A 21358-nucleotide genomic window follows, 5' to 3' on the forward strand; every position below is an offset into this window, starting at 1 on the left:
TCAAATTGCACAGAATATCATTCTATACTAAAGTTTTGTGATTGACCTTTACTGGAACTAAGGAACCAAAAACTGTTGACAATACACAATACACAAAGAGGGGTTATAAAGTTTGGTGTTGAAAAAGATCTGACCCCAACCCCACTGAACACTTTTGGGATGAATTGAGCTGCTGACTACATTCCAGGCCTCTTGTAAATTGCCTCCCCTAATCTCATGTATCTGCACATTTCTATAGTATTTTAAGAATGAATATCAACCTTTAAAAATCTCTTCCCTCCGATTTACTTCTTCTTGTTTTTTGTATTTGCGGTCCACCCCCCACCCCTTCATCACAAGGGTGGGGGGTGGACCAGACTTGGAGCTCTCCATTCCTCCAGCACTAGATACACTGTGACCTCAACCAGCCAAAGCGAGTACTGGTTTAATAAATACAGATAATCTGCATGCTAACTTACAATCATGTTTATTTTTTTTGTTTTCTAATAAATAAAAAAAACACTTATTATTTTCACATAATTTGTTACAAGATTGTTTCATTTTTTTTTTTTAAAGTGATAAATTATAGTACCTGGAATCACAGCACATCACATATAATTAAAATTCATTACAGTTGGGCAAATAAAACAATGTTAAACAACTTACGTGTTCCTTTTAGGCCATGGTCAACTTGATTAATACTTATTTTTCTCTGTTTAATAATTAACATTGATTGTTACAAATTATTCAATTTACAAAAATATGGTCATCCATTCTAACAGAAGGGTTACCAGAATTTTCGATGAAATGTAAACAACCTTCTGTGCTTTCGTTCGTTTAAATTCCCATTTTAGACCCTCCTAGGCACAACAGCCAGCTTTAGTCCTCTTAACTTTACTGGGTGCTTCCAGATCAACAGTGCTCTCAACCTCATTTCGCTTCTTTAGGATTGAGGGCACGACCAAGTCAAACACTGTTTCAAACAACACATCCACGTTGTAGCCAGTTTTAGCACTGGTCTCAAAGACCATCCTTTCAGCGGGCAGACAGGCCTTCTCTTCCAGCCCTTTGTAATGTAGCACACGCCCATAGAGAGCCATGGCATCTTCTCTGTTCACCTGTTTGCGCTGAAGGGAGGAGGAAGAAAAAGATGAACGTGCAGACATGTTCTCCTCCCCTCTGTCCGGATTTGAACCTTGTGCATGCGTGTCAGTCAGATCAGCTTTGTTGCCTACTATGGCAAAGATACAGTCAGCATTGGCGGTGTCAGTTAGGGATAGAAAGCGATCTTCCAACTCTACGTAGCTTTGCCAGCTGGTTGTGTCATAGGTGAGGATGACTGCAGCTGCACCACGGCAGTACATAGAGCCAAGACCATGGAACTGTTCACGACCTAGAACACAACCCAGTCAGGGTAAGGGAAAAGCAAACAGAAGAGGAATTAAATTAAGTCAATAAAAACATATTTTATGACATTTTTCAGACGCCATGTACAATATTTAAATTGACAAAGTGAAAAACAATAGTCCTCAGTCTCACAACGATAGCTGCTACTGACTACACATCTGTGCATGCCTGAGGATGTGAGACTGGGCTTTGTTCTTCATTCCGTACCACATTCTGCAAATAAGTACTGTACACGCTAATGTCAGCATTCTAAACCTGAAAGCATTTTAAATGAGATGATATGAAATTATATATATAATACTAACTCTATTACATTGTAGCCCTACATTTAAAGTTTAATAGAAGAACCTGAATATTTCATCCTGTACATGTTAAAGCCCAGACCTCAAACTGACTGAAAATCTGAGGTGAGACTTTCTGGTCATTAACGGTCTCTATCCAATCTGTCTACATCGGGCATCGGCTTAAGCAATTTTGCTAGGTATGAGTAGGATCTACCCATGCAAAAAGAGGAATATGCCAGAAAACAAATATGGCTGTGAATGCAGCCAAAGTTGGCTCTGTCAAGTACGTATAGTGTATTCAGGCATACTGTAGAGTATTCAATTCTTTGGCAATGTATTATCTGCAGTACACATTTTGTTGTACACATTTATTATGTAAGGCAGCATGGTGGTGTAGTAGTTAGCTCTATCGCCATGCACCAGCAGGATCCGGTTTTAATTCCTGACCATGTGCAATTCCACTCTCTGTGCGCATGGAGTTTGTATTATCTCCCCACGCTTGCTTGGTTTCCTCCGGTTTACTCGCACAGTGCAAACATTAAACATTAGGCTAAAGGGTGTTCCCAAATTGCCTGTTCCCAAATTGCCTGTGTACCCCATCTCATGCCCTCAATACAGAAAATGTGACTATGAAAACAGACAGGATAAAGTGGTATAGACGATGAATGAGAAAGAGAGATCACATTTATTATGTATGCATTATTATGTACAAAACCATTTACCATTTCTAAACATAACCCAAAAATTAATACATAAATAACTACTTATAATATTTGCTTGTAAAGAGAACAAGATTAAATTTTTCAGATGAAAACCAAAAAAAAAAAAAAAAAAACTAAATGTAGGCTCCTGGGTTTTGCACGCTCAATACACAGCTCTTACTTCCAGTATTGTATGTCATAAGCAAAGATGCATTTAAAAACATTGCCACATAAAATAAACTTGTATAAAGATTACTGAAGAGTCATTTAATAACACCCAGTTTATATATATTGAGCTAAAACATTTAGCTTGAAAATAATTCATAGGGTTTGGTTCAAATTTGCGCAGTTAAAACAGCTGTTAGGTTTTACTGAGTGTGCTGGAAGTTATGAGTTCTTCTCGAACTTTGTCCCACTGGCTCCTTTCTATTTTTATACAAACCCAGGAGCATACATTAGTTTTTTTTTTTTCCCCAATCTGAAAACAGGTTTGTGATGTAATATGCTAACACTCTTCTTCAGTATTATTAATTTACTTTCATTTTGGATGTTTGGAAATATTGAATGGTTTTCTTAGATAACGCAGACTTAATAAACATGCACACACATATAGTGTAAGTCAAATAATAATAGAAATCACAGTTGAGCACATTGTTATATTTAATCCATTAGTTATAATGAAATTATCACTGTTGAATATTATTGAATGAATATTAAAAAGGTGAAATGATTAGTCATTACAAATTAATGAAAGATAAACTATATATTATTTTTTGGGATATCACAAAAGCATATGATTTGTCTTAAAAGGAATGCCTACAGCAATTTGGGTCAGCTGTCATCAGCAAGGAAACTCCCTCAACAGGAAATGAGTGAGCAGAAAGAGGGGTAAGGTCATCACTAAACAATATGTATGAATGAACTAACATCAAAACCTTTTCTCTTAAAAGAAATGAAAACCCTGTGAATATCAGATACAAACACCCAAAACCCAAGTATGTGAGGGAAAGAGAGTTTATAAACACAAGCCCTTGGGACAAGTTGTTCACCTTCTCACTGGAACAGTCTACTATGCATATTCTATAACAGGAAACTAACAGACCTCATGATGTCTCATAAGAACCCCATGTTGACTCAGATGCTTTGGTCGACTGTGTACATGTGAACTGTTTCTATACCCTGTAGTCTAGTTTAATGAAAGATACTCAGTAACATGGATCATATGACCTATCCTGCTCTGCTACTGCACGGTAGATAAACAAGAGATCTGTTCAGTCTTTGCCAACACACAGTGTACACTCAATTCTGATAGAGAACTTGGCTATTACACAAAAATACATGAATAAAAAAATTAGCAGCGGCATAAATGAGTATTTAGGGGAAATTCCTTTTCCACTGTCTTGTCCTGTTCTGGGATCTCCTCAAGGAATAAACCAACTATGTTTGCAAACTAATTAATGCATCACTTTTTTTGTTGTTTCAATGTTGCATCAACCTTTTTTTTTTTTTTAAGTTCTTTTGTTCTTTTATTTATAAATGTATATGTGCTATACAGTATGAGTAAAGAATAGGGCACTGGTGGCTCAGTGGTAGGTGTTTCGACCTACCATGCGGAAGGCCCGGGTTCGATTCCCAGCCAGTGCCCAAACCCCTGTCACTGAATGCAGTGCCAGTCCCAAGCCCGGATAAAATGGAAGGGTTGCATCAGGAAGGGCATCCGGCGTAAAACCTGTGCCAAGTTGTAGTGCAGACTGGGTATTCCGCTGTGGCGACCCCTTGCCGGGAGCAGCCGAGTAAAAATAATAGAACTGCTGCTATTGCTATTGCTATTATTATTATTATTAGTGAAACTGCTTAGTCTACTTAGTCTTCTATTCTTACGGGAGGCCATTCCTGTAAGAATATTTCGTTGTGATTCAGATACCCTATTATTTTTAGGCCACATGGTCTCCTGGGAGGGTTAACTGAGATCAGTATAAACAAAAGCAAAAATTTTCCAAAAGTGCCCTTAAGAATATAAATGGTCATTGTTATAGACTTCATTCATTTATTCATATTCTATACAACTTATCCTACACAGGGTCCTGGGAAGTGTAAAGCCTATTCCAGGAAACTTTGTCCACAAGGCGGGGTGCAAACGATTTCCTGGGTGTCATCATAAAATTTGCCAATCCATAACAGAGCACACATGCACACACCACAGGGCAATCTGGGAACACCAATTAGCCTAATTTGCATGTCTTTGGACTGTATATATAACTTTTATATATAAAATATTTTATTGTAATTATATATTTTTGTAACTTGTAGATTTGTACATTAATCCCAAATTTTTACATCTAGTGCTCTTAGTGAAATTTTTCTGACTACAGTAAACTATTTCTATGTTCTATTTTTTCTTTCTTTCTTTCTTTCTTTCTTTTTAGTTCAGGAACAGTCATATAAATACCTCCCTTCATACCATACTGTGTATGGTCATGTATGTGACAAATAAAATTTGAATGAATGAATGGCAATAACATCTGCCACACTTTGATCTGTAAACTGAATATGCCTGGAGTTGAGGTGTGTAACCCTGGGGGATGTGTCTGAGGCACAGGCCTGGTCTCCTACCTGCAGTGTCCCATATGGAGATATTGTAGGGTCCCCACTGCTTGAGATAGAAAGCCCCTCCGACTGTGCTCACTGTGTCCTTAAATTTCCTCTCGGTGTACCTGTGGAGAAGAGATGTTTTCCCCACATTCATGTCACCCAGCAAGACAATTTTCACGTCAGGCTTTTTCAGCTTCTTCTTCGTAGGCTCGGCCATGGTCAGAAATCAGCACACTCCGCTTGTTCCCCCTCAGCGAGCAAACGCCATGTTTAACTTTTATTCCTTAAACACAAATGACAGCAGAAAGCAAAATATAAGTTAAAAACGAGCGGTTTGATCTTTTTCTCACATAACATGGTTAAGATTTTACTCTCAGAGCGCATGAATAAACAGACTTGTAGTCACTAAGCCGAGCGACGCGGACACTTTTAAGAAGAACGGTTTTACAGGAATTGTGCGAACTTGTAGTGGGTATATTTGGGAAGTTCAAGTCCAACTCTTAAAGCTTACTACGCAGGAAAATGACCCGGATGGGGGCGGGGCGGCATAGTTGCCTGTCCATGCGCGTATAAAGATGGATTAAAATACACTCTGTTACCTTAGTTATTTTAGATTAATATAATACAATAAACACGTTACGATTATCTCGTGTCGGTTAAATAGCGTTTAAATCTAGATCGTGCTTCAGCGAAAACAAGTTGGGATCATTTCCACACAGCCAATCAGAATCCAGCCTCGGCCTTTTCCCTGCATTTTGATTGGCTGGTAAACTGACGTAATAGTGTAGCTTGTGGAGCAAACCAACGCTCGTGCTTGACGTGTCGTGAACACACGCGGAGGCGATGTCGGTGCTGCTTAAACGTGCATTCATCCGTTTTGCTGCATCGCTTCAAAGTTGGCCCATTGGTAAGACCGAAGTTGTTCACTGGCGGTGTTGTCATAAAAGCTGTTGCATGATCGGAATGCATGGAAGCAAAGTTGCTCCTTCGCCTCCTAACTGTAGCCTTCTGCTTTGCAGTAACTCTTCTGTATGAGAAAGGTAAATCCCGACACCGGGCGCTCAATTTGCAGCATAACCTACCTTCAATAACGCCCAGGATTAACATTTTAAACGTTGTCATTAATCATACTTGTCGAATTAAAGTTGCAAACATTCCGATTTCAGACCCTTATTTTGTTGTTGTGCTTATGGTGTGCACTTCTAAATGACGTAGTACGCAAAATCTCTACGTAGGTGTTGTTGTGGCTACAGAGAGGAGGAGCTCGGATTAAGTTTTGATATAATCCTGTCTGTAATATAACGGGAACGTGATTGTATTTAGCGCCGTTGCTATGTTTCGCGCGCAGAAGATTGATTGATATATTTATAAATGAGATTCGGTTTTCTAGCAACTGCCCAAAGGAATTATGGCGTACACGAAGAAAAGTAAAAAAGGCGGTTAGCTAGAAAAGTAACGTTAGCTCTAGGTTTTGGCTAACGTCGGCTAGCTGGCCAGGTGGATGCTTAGCTAACGTTAGTTCGCCGTTAAACATCAAGCAGGTTGCTGGACGCGGTTATAGTCTAACAGAGCCTGGTGATCTATTGCACCGCTCGATCATGTTAGTGAATCCCACCCGAGGATACCACTGGTCAGACGCGGAGACGAGAGCACTGTTGACTATTTGGGGAGAACACGACGTGCAAACTGCGCTGGACGGAAACTTCCGAAATAGTCACGTTTACCGCGACGTAGCCGGTCGTCTGGGTGACATGGGCTACGATCGGACCCCGGATCAGTGCCGGGTGCGAGTAAAGAGCCTGAAAAGACAGTACTTTCAGGCGAAAAAGGCCTCGAAGAAAAACGGCCACTTTGCAAAGATCTTCAGGTTCTACAAAGACATGGAGAGGATCCTGAGCAGCAGGTCGTCAGCAGGGCTGGATGCGCATGATATGGACGGCATGGGTGCCGAGGGAGATGAGACAATGGACGGCACTGAAGAAGATGGAGAGAGTGTGGACCAGCCACATGAATCGGATGTGGACGCTGCAGGAGAATGCTCGAACATGGAGTACCCTGTGAAAATCGAGTATCCACCCTACCCCATCCCGGTGACTGTGGGCAGTTGCAGCAGTAAGTCCGCAACTTGTCACCTACCAGCTCACAACACATAGAACATTTCTCAATGTTTTTTCCCTCCTCCCTTCACCTCACCTTACCTTCTCCCTTCTTGTTTCTCTCCCTTTCTCTCTCGTTTTCATATATATTGATACAGGTGCACCGGATGTTCCAGCCAAGCAGCCTGAAGAACAGACCTCCACCATGCCATCCTCTTCAGGAAGCAGGCGACACAAAAAGCGCTTTGCAAACCTGTCGCTGGAGAAACTTATGGAGAAGTTTCTCGAACAGAGTTTGGAGGCAGAAGAGAACTTTTATAGACTTGAGGAGCAGCGGCTTCAAGCCGAGGATCTTCGTAGAGAGACTGAACATACTAGAGAAATGCACATGTTGCAGATGCTGGGCCAGATGTTTGCTGGTCTCAGTACCCCCACAGTCACGTCGCCACCTGCTCCTCAGTCCACTCGTAACTCAAAGACCGCTTCGTCGGTAGCCCATGCACGTCCATATGGTGGCAGCCAAAGCCTTCAAACCAGCCAGGTTGACTATGTCATCCCAAGTCCTCCTGCTGCACCAGGTCTGCGCAGGGCTGATGCCACTCACTACTGATCTAATGTGTTCTGGTTTCAGTTAGGCATATTTGATCGCTGATAAAGATCTTATACATCTGGCCAGTTTAGCTTGATATGGTTTTCATAGTTGGAGAGAACTGCGCTCCTGACAGTTGCATATCCTTTCATGTTATAAATTATTTGCATCAACTTAATCTGAAAAAGTATCACATGACTCATTAATCAGATATCAAGCAAAATGTACATTTCTTTTTAAACATAGTGCTTAGAGAAGGGTATGATGGACCGAAGCAGACGAGTTATTGTTCTCTTTCCTTTAGTTATTGAGCGGACATATTCCCTGGGCGGAGTCGCACACAGAAGCATGGACATCCTGCCATTGGTTAAAAATATAGTTCCTCCCCTGACGTCTAAAAAGCACAAGGGACAAGATGGTCGCATAGGAATCATTGGAGGATGTCAAGAGTAAGTAGCTACTACATTTAAACTGACAATCAGCTCCTATTTTTTTCCCCAATCAGTAATTCTCTTCGGGTTTTTTTAGGTACACTGGAGCACCTTACTTTGCTGCCATTTCTGCACTGAAAATAGTATGTAGTATAACGTGTAAAAAATATTTGCACAAAATAAATGGAAGAATTTAATTTTATCTCTGTGTCACGCTGTCATTGTGTTTTTTGTTTTCTTTAGGGTGCAGATCTTTCCCACGTGTTCTGCACCAAAGATGCTGCCACTGTGATTAAATCTTACAGCCCTGAGCTCATAGTTCACCCTGTGCTGTGAGTGCATTAATCTGACTGTCTAATCTGGTTGTTAAATCTACACTCACTGGTGATTTAAAGCGCTCCTTTCTCTCATGTTGTAACATACAGAGACAGTCCCAACGCTGTGGAGGAAATAGAGAAATGGTTGCCAAGACTCCACTGTTTGGTCGTGGGGCCAGGCTTGGGCAGGGAAGACAAGCTCCTTAATAATGCAAAGGTAAGAAGGTTAAGCAGTAGGTTAGTAGGCTTGCTTAACTATTTGCGTTTAAAAAGTGTTTTGATGTGTAATATTGATATTTTGTAGGAGGTAATTGAAAAATCAAAATCAAGAGGAATTCCAATAGTCATTGATGCAGTGAGTTGGGAGATTTTTTTTTTCCCAGCTAATTTAGAAATCTAAAAAATGGAAACGATGCACATGAAGGCATAATGTTTTGTATATGATTATTATATCCTTCCTCCAGGACGGACTTTGGTTAGTTTCCAAAGAACCATCAGTCATTCAAGGTTATCAGAGAGCAATCCTAACACCCAACTTTATGGAGTTTACACGTCTCTATGAAGCAATGGTAAGGGATCTTTCTAGGAAAATCTAGGGATATGGGTTATTTTTTTTATTATTATTAATTACTGTTATTTATACTTTTGTAGACACTAAATTAACATGCTAAATTGTTAATAAAAGTCTGAAGAGTTTTACATTTTGGATTACAGCACCATCAGACTTTGGACAGCACTGACCTTAGGGTCACTGCGCAGCAGCTGAGCATCGCACTGGGTAACGTGACTCTGCTTTTGAAAGGAGAGGAGGACATAATCACTGACGGCAACCAGGGTCAGTCAGATTAAATCCGACTGTTCTCTCATTGTCTTTAGAAACACGCTCGCTTATTTTTGTTGCCTCCCAATGTGTCCAGTGCTAACATGCAGTCAAGAGGGAAGTGGCCGTCGCTGTGGTGGACAGGGAGATCTGCTGTCTGGTTCTTTAGGAGTCTTTTCCCATTGGGCTTTCAGCTCATCTCTAAATGCAACTGAAGGGTAAGCATTCGGTTAATCATCTTCATCCGTCTCTCTCCCACACACACATGCACACACATGTACTAGTGATTTTATACAAGTGTTTGTTTCTCCAGTATGAATCCTACACTGGTAGCTGCTTTTGGCGCTTCCTCCCTAACCAGGCAGTGTAACAATCAAGCCTTTCACAAGTACGGCCGTGCCACCACCACCTCGGACATGATCCAGGAGATTTGTGCCGCCTTCAAGAAGCTTTTTGAAACCTGAACTTCTTTATCTGTATTCTGAGCTTTTAGCTTCATTCCTGCCCTGTGCAACAATATCTGATGCATCTCCCTTCAAGAAGAAGGGATACGCAGATCAAAGAGGATACCAGTCCACACTGTTTCTTACAACGGATTATTTTGCATACACACTTTTTTTTTAGTGGATCCACATCTGCCAGCTTTACACTTTGCATTCCTCTCCTTCGCAAAACAGCACCTGAATCTGAACAGTTAGAGTTTAATCTGCTGACAGCTTTGTGTTGTGCTGCTTACGAATGGACTTTTCGCCGGTAACACCATCGGTTTTTCAGTGAGCTAATAGTTCCACATAGGTAGTGAGGCTTATTTACTACAACTCAAAGTGTTCTTGCAGTAAAAAACACAATGAACCATCATAGATAAAACATAACTACTGTATTCCTTAGTTTTCATATCTGTTAGGTCAGAGGGGTTTGAGTCATTTTTTATAAGAGCAGCTCTTACAGTAACTCATAGCACATGTTTATATTAATGCACTTCTTCTAATGCTTTATCTTTTCTATAGTATCTTGCACAGGATCTTGTGTTGAATGATAAACACAAATTAATTTTTAAAAAGTGTGTAATTGCTGATATGTTTTTGTTTTTAATGAGGATTTGTTTGTTTAGGATTTCTTTTTTTTTTTTGTTTGTTTGAAAGATTCTCCAGTGTCAGTGCTTTGTAACAGACACGGGTAAAGCTGCTCCTTAATGTTTGTTTCCAGCAAGCAAAGTCTTTACCTTATAGGACGTGGCAGCTTCTCCAAAACATGATGCGTTTTTTCTTCTTAATTTCAGTAGCAAGAGATAAAGAAACGCTAATGATGGGACGACTGTTTATAGCTGTTATAAGCTAGAACATGAAAAAAAAAATCATAAAAGGACCACAACATTAAACATGAGTGTGAACATAAAGTATTGTGTCCTCCTTTTATAAACAGACCACATTTGAATTGTTAGTAAATTGCTGTGGTAAAAGACAAGGAATATGCTTTTGGACTGTCAGTTTTTGAAAAACAATCTGATTATTTTCTTCATTTTAAGGCCTTGTTTAAATATTCGTATCAGCTTTTCTGTTTAAACGGCATTTTAGAGGCAGTGCGGCAGCGCTTTCCTTCCGCCAGGCATTTCTTAAGCCTTTCTATTAAGCAAATAAGCTACCAGAACCAGACATTTGCTTTGTATAAATCAGTCCAACTAGACAAACCCGCATTTTCAGCACTGTCACTGGTGATATGTCCAGTATAATTAAATAATTAATTATGGTGCTTTGTGCTAAATATTTGAATTGATATTTAATATAAAAATGTGTAGACCATTATAATGGTTTAGTACCAGCACATGCTGTGTTACAGCTCTTGTGGTTCTAGAAGTATATCACTGTGCTCTGAATAATAAACAGATACCAAACTTTTTTAAAATTATGAATGGCTAAATTATTTGTACAAAAAGTGTTAAAGTACATTCTAAAGCAAGTTCTTCTGCATATTGGTCTCCCTGTAAAAATATTACATGGTTTCTTTAATTATTTTGCTTTTCCTCACAAAGCGTCTGTGAAGATCATAATATATTTTGTTAATAGCTGTAAACAAAAATGACAATTTGTGCTCAAGTGATGAATAATGATTGGTAATACGGTACTCAAGGACAAGAATAATTTTAAATGTATAAAACATTGTGTTAAACATTTGTCAAATGCACTTCTTTTGAAGTGTATGACTATGTTCATAAACAGCTGCAGAATAATCATTTTTCATGCGTTCCCCAATGACTTTTGCCATTTAGTTTTCAGGTTTTATTCATAACATCCGAAATATCACAAAGCAGGCGTTAGCGTATGATTTTAGTTTTTTTAAGCAGTTGGGTTTTCTTGGCAGATTTACTTTCTAATAAAGTCACTTAACTCAATTAATTTGTGTGTTTTCATGTTTACACACTACACAGGCTAGATTTCACTCCCCATGTGCATTGATGAGCCTTTCCCACACATGACCCTGTTGCCAGTTCACTGTTTTTATTCCCTTGGATCACTTTTGGTATATCCTGAACATTTGGGATGTTTCTTCTGTACCAGGAACATCCCAGAACACCTGCAGTATTGGAGTTGCTCCAATCCAGTTATTTAGCTGTCAAAATTCGGCCTTTATCATTTACAATACAGTGGACCCTTGGCATACGAATCCCCTGACTTGCAAAAAACTTACGAAACCAAAATTTTAGCTGGATCTTGCTTCATTGAGCAAAGAAGTTTTGGCATACAAACAATCAAGCCGGTCGCATGTACTCCTAGTAAAGCAATTCTACCTTTTTTTTGCTTTTTTGCAAGATTTAGTGAAGACATGGCACCCTGGGTTCCAAGAATGTATGTAGAGCTCATAATAACTTATTAACCAATAATACACAATCACGGTTTTATCTCTTCTGCTGGGGGGTTGGTAAAGTATTGGACCGCACTAATGCTGTTCTGTGATTCTGTCCCAATAGTAAGTAATCCAATTTTGATCTATCCACAAAGAGACACAAGAATTCACAGTCTTATGAAGCGCTGGGGGGAAAAATGACTAACAATCGTATGCAAATAAACAACAATGGAGTGTTGGTCTTCGGGCTTCTCTATAAACATAGTCAGCGGGCCTCTTGAGAGTTTGCATGTTCTCCCCATGCTTTGTGGGTTACCTCCTGGTACTCTGGTTTCCTCCCACAGTCCAAAGACATGTAGGTTAGGCTAATTGGCGTTCCCAAATTGCCCGTAGCGTGTAAGTGTGTGTATGTGTGTGTGCACTGCGATAGATTGGCACCCTGTCCAGGGTGTACCCCGCCCCGTGCCCTAAGCCTCCCAAGCCTCCCGTGACCCTGAATACAGGATAAAGCCGTATAGATGAGTGAGTGAGTGAACATTTTGTCCCTGAAGTTGATGTGTTGGAATAGGTCAGAGCACCTCCAAAGCCTCGGCTCTTGTGGGATGTTCTGTTCTACAGTGGTCAGGACATACCAAAAGTGGTGCAAGGAATTTAAACTGATAAACCAGCAAGGTTCATGGGCATCCGAGGCTCATGGGGAGTAAAGGCTGGTCCATGTAGTTTAAGCCAATAGAAAAGCTACTGTACTGTATCTCAAATTACTGAAAAAATGCATGCTGGTCTCCATGGAAAGGGGTCAGAACACAGCAATGTGAATAGTTAACTCAATGTTACATCGCCGCTGACAGAAAACTTTTAAGTTGGTGCGTATGTGGGTCTGCTCGTGAGGGGACTTTTATTGTGACACGTCGACTTCCGCTGGGGTCCTTCGGAAATCCCTCGAGTTGCTCTATTTCTTCAGCTAAGTTCAGGTGGCTGACGTGAGGGAGTTCAGCTGTAGATGCTGTGGACATTTAAAGATTGGTAATTTAGTTAACATATGATAGAAAGCTTGTCATTAGAATGAATGGGACAGCTTACTCAAACTTTGATAATCAAGAACATGTCCTGAAATTAGGCGAAACTTTTCAGAAACAACCAAAAAGTGCTTTCCATACGGTACGATGTAAGTGAAATCTTCTTATATACACACACCTAAACCAGTAAACTAAAACAGTTCATTTTTTTCAGTTATAAATCCCCCAAAAATGCCACCTTATTCTACTTTTCGTCAGCGGGGAATCAGGCATATCATGAGTCAGCTATTAATGGTAAACTACCTGCTGAGTGTTGAGTTTATTTAGCCTTTAGCAGTAATTAAGTTCAAACTTGTATATGTTATCATCCTGAGTATCATACCTTTAAGGTAAAGATTTGTCAAGTGTTTATATGTGATTTTAAAAATAATGAAAAAGCTGTTTCAGCCAATTGAGAAAGGAACAGACGGAAAGCACCGCTTCGTGTGCGTTGTTAGCTGCGCCCTCTGCTGGTAAAACCACTGTAGTCAAGTACTTTCAGGGGAAAGTAATGCATGCTTGAAAAGTCGCCGGAAGACGTCATGGACAGTTTTTGCGCGTGTATTTTTATTTAGAAAAATTATATATTTTTTTTATTTTACATGAAGAAGGAAACGTTTCATAGTATTTGTTCATGTTACTAAAATATTATAATCAAGAATGCAGAACAAAAAAAAGAGCAGTGATACTAATTAGTTGGGAAATTATCACAAAGGTAACAGTTACATATGTAATATCTTGCATTTACTTTTATTTGATCAAAACGAGTGCTTAGGGGAAGTGGTGGAAAGGCCCTTGACCCCTTCTGCTCCAGGGGTGCCTTGTAATGGCCAAACCTGTACTCTAACACCAGCCTACAAACAAGAAGCTGGGATATGGGAAGAATGAAGAATTTCACTGGGCAGTAATGTATATGTGAAGAATAAAGGCTGATCTTAAAATGATGAAGGTGATCATCATAAAGCCTTGGATGACTGATCATGGTTGGGTTGATCGAGAACTATTCATGATGGCTGTCATGTTGAAGGATTAAAATATGTTTAGAATCTATCTGTAGCAGGTCAACAAACGAATAGTTTAGTTAAGTCTTAATTTCTATAGCACAGCAAAATCAAATTCCAAAAAGTAAGGACCACAACATTAAACATGAGTGTGAACATAGTATTGTGTCCTCCTTTTATAAACAGACCACATTTGAATTGTTAGTAAATTGCTGTGGTAAAAGACAAGGAATATGCTTTTGGACTGTCAATTTTTGAAAAATAATTTGATTATTTTCTTAATTTTAAGGCCTTGTTTAAATATTCGTACCAGCTTTTTGCCTGTAACAGCATTTTACAGGCAGTGCGGCAGCGCTTTCCTTCCACCAGGCATTTCTTAAGCCTTTCTATTAAGCAAATCATTGAAAGATTAAGAAAAAAATAGAAACAAAGGGATTAAATAAGACGATATGAAGACTCATCAATAACAAAGTAAAATGTGTTGAATTGTGTAGCACGTTATTTTATGGCATCACAAAAGTCTCAACATATGAGGAAATAACTTAATTAAGCAGTTACATGCAAAACACCAGATGTGTAAACCAAGTTTATCATGAGCGCGAAAGATGACGTGTGTGTTTACAGAGAAATGGTACTGAATGTAACGTTTTTATCATGTGTGCACCTGATGGTATCAGTGTGCACTGTGAAATTATCATCTTATACGGGATGTTTTGTAAATGAAGTTATGTGTAATATTTAAGCAATATCACACAAGAGAAACAGTCATGAAAATCGCTTCATTTTCTCTTTGTATTTCCATTTGCTTCACTTTCGACTAGTCTTGGTCAGAATTCCACTTGATCTTGGTTGAATTCCAAAAAGTAAAAAAAAAAAATTATAGGTGCTAGTGTGTTCGGTAGGGTGTAGAATCCCTTTTTCCAAGCACCATGTAATGCCCTTTTCCCAGGGATTAATGGTTATAAGAACACTTGTGAAGTGGAGAGAGGTGTACAGTTTGACATCCCAGTGCTGTTATACTACTCATGGACTTTTGTCCAATCAGATTACTGGATTAGAACGAACTGATGTGTAACTGAGTATGGGAATGTAGGCTTACGCAAGCACAAGCACAAGTACAATAGGTCACTAGGGGTGAGTCGACCCACAGTCTGGTCGTTTTGTCAGCTGCAAAAACGTGGTAGATGTATCACTCTTCTGCATTGCTCCTTTTTTAAATATCGTCACTAAAATAATAATAATAATTAAAAAAAAAGAAAACACAAAATTTAGAGACTCTGTTGAGCTTTTGTGAGCACCATTTCTGAAGGGTGAGTCAAATAGCTTTATTTTTTCCTGTGTTCATTTTCACCTACAGATGACTTTAAACCAGCATCTATAGACACTGCATGTGAAGGGGATCTGGAAGTTGGAAAGGGAGAACAAGTCACTATAACATTGCCTAACTTGGAGGTAGGATAAATAAGTACAGCTTTCTCTGTAAATCCTGCAGACATGTCATATTTACCCGACTTCTTATCTATGACAAATGGGGGGAAAAAAAGCAAATATTTTTTCTATCCAATCCCACAGGGCTCCACTGCTCCAGTTACAGTGTTTAAAGGGTCCAAAAGGCCTTATATGAAGGAGTGTATACTTATCGTAAACCATGACACGGGAGAATATCGTCTGGAGAAACTTAGTAGCAATATTTCAGTCAAAAAGACCAGGTGTGTATTTCTCACAGTTTTGTGTTAATGCTCTCTCTCTCAGGAATGTATACAGTATGTTCATGGCTCTCTATTTGAACACAGAGCTGAGGGCAGCAGTAAGATCCAGTCACGGCTGGAGCAGCAGACCACGAAGCTCAGCCAGCAGATGAAGAGTGGCAATGGCGGGAAAGCCGCAAACAATTCCAAGAGCTCCCCTGTAAAAGAAAAACTGTCTCCTGCTTCTCCCATGGATGACATTGAGAGAGGTAATATCAAATTTCTATTGTTTAGAAGTAGGGATGTTCAGCTGGTCCAGATCCAAACACTGTGAAGAAGTATTAGATGTTCATGTTTCTGTAGCAGATCCTCGTTTTTTTGGACACTTTACCTACAATTAAAGACAAATAGACAAAGAATATTGTGTTTTTCTCCTATGTCAAACATGTATCTAATCTGTCCAGAGTTTATGGCACTTATGAAAGTAGGTTACATAAAAGTCTCCTGCAAAACACTACCAAACTACTTTAAACTTCCTTATACAAGGTCTGTCTGGAAAGTATCCAGCAAATGTTAATATAACAAGACCAGTTTGTGTGACATCGATGTAGCCTGGTAGTCAAGGAGAGTGGAATGGAATACCCATGTGTGATCAATGACGCCTTTACTTTACTAGTCAGGGTGTGCTATATGACATTGGGTGACCATGTGTACTGTTTGGCATTCGCATTCAAAATGGCTGAGCGAGTAAAGCAATGAATCTGCATAAAATTTTGGATTAAGGTTGAACATTCGTCGGTGGAAACTATCCAGATGATTTAGAAGGATTTTTTTTGGGGACAATGCACTGAGTGCATCTAATCACCCAGGTGACTCAGGCCCCCCTGCAGCCCAGATTTGGCAACCAGGGACTTCTGGCTTTTACCAAAAGTAAAATCACTTTTAAAAGGAAAGAGCTTCAGACCATTGATGACATTCAGGAAAATATGTCGTGGCAGCTAATTGCAATTCTTGTGTTTTCAACAGTGGAAGAGATGTTGAGAGATGTGTGTGAAGTCCTAAGGTGTCTACTTTGAAGGGGTGTCTCTGTTCTATGTACAATGCTTCTTGTATCATTTTTAATACATAAGTCTCTATTTTTCATATTGCATGGCTGGATACTTTCTAGACAGACCTCTTATGTTGGCATTCAATGGTAGCCACTTGGAATGGAATTTTATGCAACTGGACCTTCACAAATTGAAGTTGAAACCTGTTTATATTTATTGTATCTACAGTACAAAGATCTGCCACATCTTACAGAAGGACTGGTTATTTTTCAGATTCCATCTCAAGCTTGGTGTACTGTATTCTGACAGACGTTTTTGCACTTTCTTTCTAGAATTGATGGCTGAGGCGCGAGTGATGGATCAGATGAGCAGTGGTGACAGCTCGTCAGACTCTCAAAGCTCCTCCTCCTCCAGCAGTGAGGACAGCTCGAGCAGCAGTGACTCTGATGATGAAACTCGGCCTTCATCAGGCAGATCTCACTCTGTGCCCATGTCCACCCTCAGCATGCCTATCGTCACCTCTCAGGAACGCTCGGAGGAGGGCAGTGGACACCTCATGAACACACTCAGTAAGGATTTTAGATTATTTATATATTCTGTAGGATTGTTAAGTTTGTGGACAACCCTTCCACCTTGCTTTTATAATAGTCTTTAATTATGGGATTTCTAACTCACTTTTTTTCAGTGGGATGCATGGTATAAAGTGGTTTGATGCAGAGTCAAAATTTCAGTCAGTCCAGGCAAAAATAGTCCAATCACCCATTAAATATCAGTCTTACCAAAAGTAAAATTCATTTTACCATGATCACTACTATGTGGTCATGAAAATTGAAACAATCTGTCTCACAGTTTGTAAAATTACAAAATATGAAACGCATGGAAAATATCTAAAAATTACAGATGTTACAGCTGATTTTAAGAATCGGCTCAATAAGTGCACATATGGGAGATTTGTATGTGTACAACCTCAGGACACAGAGCAAAGCAGCCAGGCTTTGAAAGAGAAACACTCACACGCACCATCGGTTTCAAATCTTTTCGTTTTACACACTGTTCTAAATATATTCTTTAGAAAGTCAGTAGGTGTGTGTATGCATTCACCAACCACTTTATCAGAAACATCTGTACACTTACCTCCTCATTCATGCATAACAATAGGGCAGCAAAACTGAACTGGGTGACTTTGACCTGAGTGGCATGTTCATATTGTAAGTGACAGGTGGCCTGGTTTCAAAAACTGATTGCAGAAACTGCACATCTTTTGGGATTTTCACAGTTTTAAAGCAGTGTTTCCCTAAGTGTGTGGGGGGTCTCTAGTGGGCTATGAAGGTACTGCAGGTGGAACTTGAGAGACCATTTACAGAAATTAAATTAAATGTTTCTGTAATAAATTTTGACATAAATTAAATTATAAATCATAAATTAAATTTGACATGAAATAATCGATTTGTTAGTGCAAACAAATATGTAATTACTAAAAATCAACTATTGTGACACAATCAAAGGAAACATCTTTTGTGCTTTATTAGACATGTGTAAACCAGATGTAAACAAAAAACAATTGGGTAAGCAAACAAGAAATTAAGTATTCAAATAGGGTCATTCTGTTCCAGGTTGTAAACTTTGAAAAGGGATGGGGATACTTATGCAAAGCAAATGTGTATCATGTATGGTGTACTATGACACTTGAACGCTCAACTGACTTGTTAAATGTTTACATTTTGATGCAGAAAATGATCTTCAGCTGAGTGAATCTGGCAGTGAGAGCGATGACGACTAAGTGCACGCTCGGCCTGCTGTTTGTCGTATAAATAAGAGATGGGGTTATCAGGACCTGCCCCTTCACTAACACTGTGATATGGGGATTTTTAATTTCCTATCAACCTTCACTTATAAAACATTTCTTTCTTCATAACAACAGTGTTTTGTCAACACCGGACGTGCTGTGTGGTTGACTGATTAAAAACTGTGAAAAATGTCATATAAATTTAATTATTTATTTTGTTAAATGCAACTGTGTAGAACCTATTTCTATAGATGTTTTTTTTTTTTTTTGCTTTTTATTTTCTTTAAACATAGTTACTTCCACTCAGGAAGCATGTATGGGTGCCAAAGGTGTGAGAGATATGACTTTTTGAAACAATGTCTTATTTGTTGTCTAAGGCTCTTTGTTTTTTCGCTCCAGGTACCAGAGCGACATACTGTGGTTACTTGGAATTGATGTTATTCATTTTACAATATAATCTGTAATAATTTCAATCTCATTCATATCTTGCTTACAGCCTGCAATACTTGAATGTGTTTGTTATAATCACAATTGTTCTAAAAACAGTGCTTAGAGCAATTGTAGTGCTATAATCTGTAGATGGTAGGTGCTTTTGATCAGATTTGTAACCAAGGCTGCTTATTATACAATAATCCAGTCAAAATGAATGTTTTCTGCTTTCCACTACATTCATCTTTATCCTGCTTTGGTTTCTTATCCTTGATGAAGCAACATTCATAGAGATTACAGTCAGTTCTGCATCTCCGCACAAATAGTATTGGAAGATGGTGTAATTTATTAGAGCCTGGAGTTTAATATGATAAATGTGCTTCTACAGATAGTGCTTTAACATTAAAGGTGTGTAGAACAATATGATCATAGTCTCTTGCTTTAATTCTTGTCATGTATACATGTGGCTCAAAAGTCTGGATCCATAGGCATTGTCTGTTAAATGAAATCTGATATTATTCTCCTGTTGCAAGAAGTTGCTACAAAATTTTACAGATTTGCCTTTTTTATATATGCATCCAGGCTTTTTGGCACCCCAATATTTATTTTAGTCCTTTTTGAAATAAGTAACTTGATACATCAATACACTTTACTGGCTATGAGGAACTGGTTTTGATTTGTTGCCAGTGTTCAACATCAATAAACTTCAAAACAGTTGACACCTTATACAGCAATCAGACAAATGCCATAGACATTGCAACCACATGTATAATTTTGTAAAAACAGCTCATGTAAAATAAAAGTATAATGAGACATGACAGGATTCATTAATTCATCGTCTATACTGCTTATCCTATACAGGAAGCATGGAGCCTATCCCAGGGAACTTTGGGCATAAGTTGAAGTACACCCTGAACAGGGTGCTAACCCATTGCAGGGCAGACACCCACACACCCATTCACACACTATGAGCAATTTGGGAATGCCAATTAGCCTAATCTGCATGTCTTTGGACTAAGGGAGGAAACCCACCAAGCATGGGAAGAAGAAGCAAACTCCATGCACAGAGAAATGAGGCGGGAACCAAACCCATCGACCCTGGAGGTGCAAGGTTACTATGCTAACCACTAGGACGACCGCATTCTAGTTATAGGAATATAATAGCCTACAGTTAATTACTTTCATTATGCCACTTAGATGCCCTTGCTATTATTATTGCAATTGTTATTTCTTCTTCTTCTGACAAATACCAGTTTTCGAAATGCCTTATTCATTCTGGCTGATTTTAAAAACGCTTTTGAACCCCTCTCTGCAGTCACAGACAGTATACAGACTTGTATCTTTGTAAGTCTATGGGCTAGAATGAATGCATATGAATAGTATGAATAGATTTTTTGTGTTTTGCTCAGCAAAAGCAGTGCGCAATTGTGCCCCTAGTTCACAGTTCCTCCATAAATTATATCTGGTTTCTCTTATACCGCAGGGCTTTGCTACTGATGATGTACTTGTTTATCCAGTTGTAGTACCATTTAAGCTTATAGGACACCAGTGAAACAAGTTTTTACCTGCTACAACATTCTTTCACTCTCTCTTGGAAAATCAAAAAAACCTAACGCCTAGCCATGCAGACTGCTTCTACAAACATTTGTAAAACTTATGTCCCTTTTAGGAACTCTGCGAATTCCAGCATGGTACCATAATGCCACCAGTGCAAAATGTCCTGTCATGAAATTTCCTCGCTAATAAATATTTTACAGTCAACTGTTAGTGGTATTCTAACAAAGTGGTAGCCAGCCACTCAGCCATGAAGTGTTAGGCCACGCAAAATCACAGAGCTACAGACCTCTAAACTTCATGTTTCCATGGCCAAGCATCTGCATCCAAGCCTTACATCACCAAGTGCAATGCAGGGCATCAGATGCAGGTGTAAAGCACGCCACTGGACTCTAGAGCAGTGGAGGCGTGTTCTCTAGAGTGACGAATCACACTTCTCTGTCTTGCAATCTGTTGGACGAGTCTTTTGGTGGTTACCAAGAGAACATAACTTGTCTGACTGGATTTTGCCAAGTGTAAAATTTCGTGTAGGGAGAGTTATGATGTGAAGTTGTTTTTCAAGAGTTGGGCTCAGCCCGACCCCTTAGTACCAGTGAAAGGAACTCTTAATGCTTCAGCATACCAAGACATTTTGGATAATTTCATGCTCCCTAAATAGAAGTAAATATAAAACACAGTAAGTTACATATTGCACTTGAAATGTAGTGTAAATGAAAAGAAATATTGCACAAATGTATTG

General features: G+C 39.1%; 3 protein-coding genes across 6 annotated transcripts; 2 read left to right on the forward strand and 1 right to left on the reverse strand.

Annotated features, from left to right (window-relative positions):
* Positions 1-450: 450 nt before the first annotated feature.
* rab20 (RAB20, member RAS oncogene family) lies at positions 451-6156 on the reverse strand. Of its 2 annotated transcripts, none has more exons than XM_053496497.1 (3): positions 6046-6156; positions 4985-5246; positions 451-1372 (listed from the first exon to the last, which is right to left on the reverse strand). In XM_053496497.1, exons 2-3 carry the CDS (start codon positions 5178-5180, stop codon positions 840-842), a joined length of 729 nt encoding a protein of 242 aa, XP_053352472.1. In that variant the 5' UTR covers positions 5181-5246; positions 6046-6156; the 3' UTR covers positions 451-839. The 2 variants fall into 2 exon arrangements, with proteins under 2 accessions (XP_053352472.1, XP_053352470.1); XM_053496495.1 differs by lacking the exon at positions 6046-6156 and adding an exon at positions 5360-5468.
* On the forward strand, positions 5757-11605 carry naxd (NAD(P)HX dehydratase). 3 transcript variants are annotated; one of them, XM_053496492.1, is made up of 11 exons: positions 6237-7075; positions 7218-7637; positions 7953-8097; positions 8177-8222; positions 8323-8411; positions 8505-8613; positions 8701-8751; positions 8861-8965; positions 9111-9231; positions 9314-9434; positions 9530-11605. In XM_053496492.1, exons 1-11 carry the CDS (start codon positions 6562-6564, stop codon positions 9678-9680), a joined length of 1872 nt encoding a protein of 623 aa, XP_053352467.1. In that variant the 5' UTR covers positions 6237-6561; the 3' UTR covers positions 9681-11605. The 3 variants fall into 3 exon arrangements, with proteins under 3 accessions (XP_053352469.1, XP_053352468.1, XP_053352467.1); XM_053496494.1 differs by lacking the exons at positions 6237-7075; positions 7218-7637 and adding an exon at positions 5757-5870; XM_053496493.1 differs by lacking the exons at positions 6237-7075; positions 7218-7637 and adding an exon at positions 5772-6003.
* A 1375-nt stretch (positions 11606-12980) lies between these two features.
* eaf2 (ELL associated factor 2) lies at positions 12981-19491 on the forward strand. The gene is made up of 6 exons (XM_053496399.1): positions 12981-13222; positions 15471-15565; positions 15686-15822; positions 15907-16070; positions 17183-17419; positions 18581-19491. The coding sequence occupies exons 1-6, from the start codon at positions 13120-13122 to the stop codon at positions 18628-18630; spliced, it is 786 nt and encodes a 261-aa protein (XP_053352374.1). The 5' UTR covers positions 12981-13119; the 3' UTR covers positions 18631-19491.
* Positions 19492-21358: the final 1867 nt, after the last annotated feature.

This window comes from Clarias gariepinus, chromosome 5 (genome assembly GCF_024256425.1).
Source record: "Clarias gariepinus isolate MV-2021 ecotype Netherlands chromosome 5, CGAR_prim_01v2, whole genome shotgun sequence".
Lineage (NCBI taxonomy): Eukaryota > Metazoa > Chordata > Actinopteri > Siluriformes > Clariidae > Clarias > Clarias gariepinus.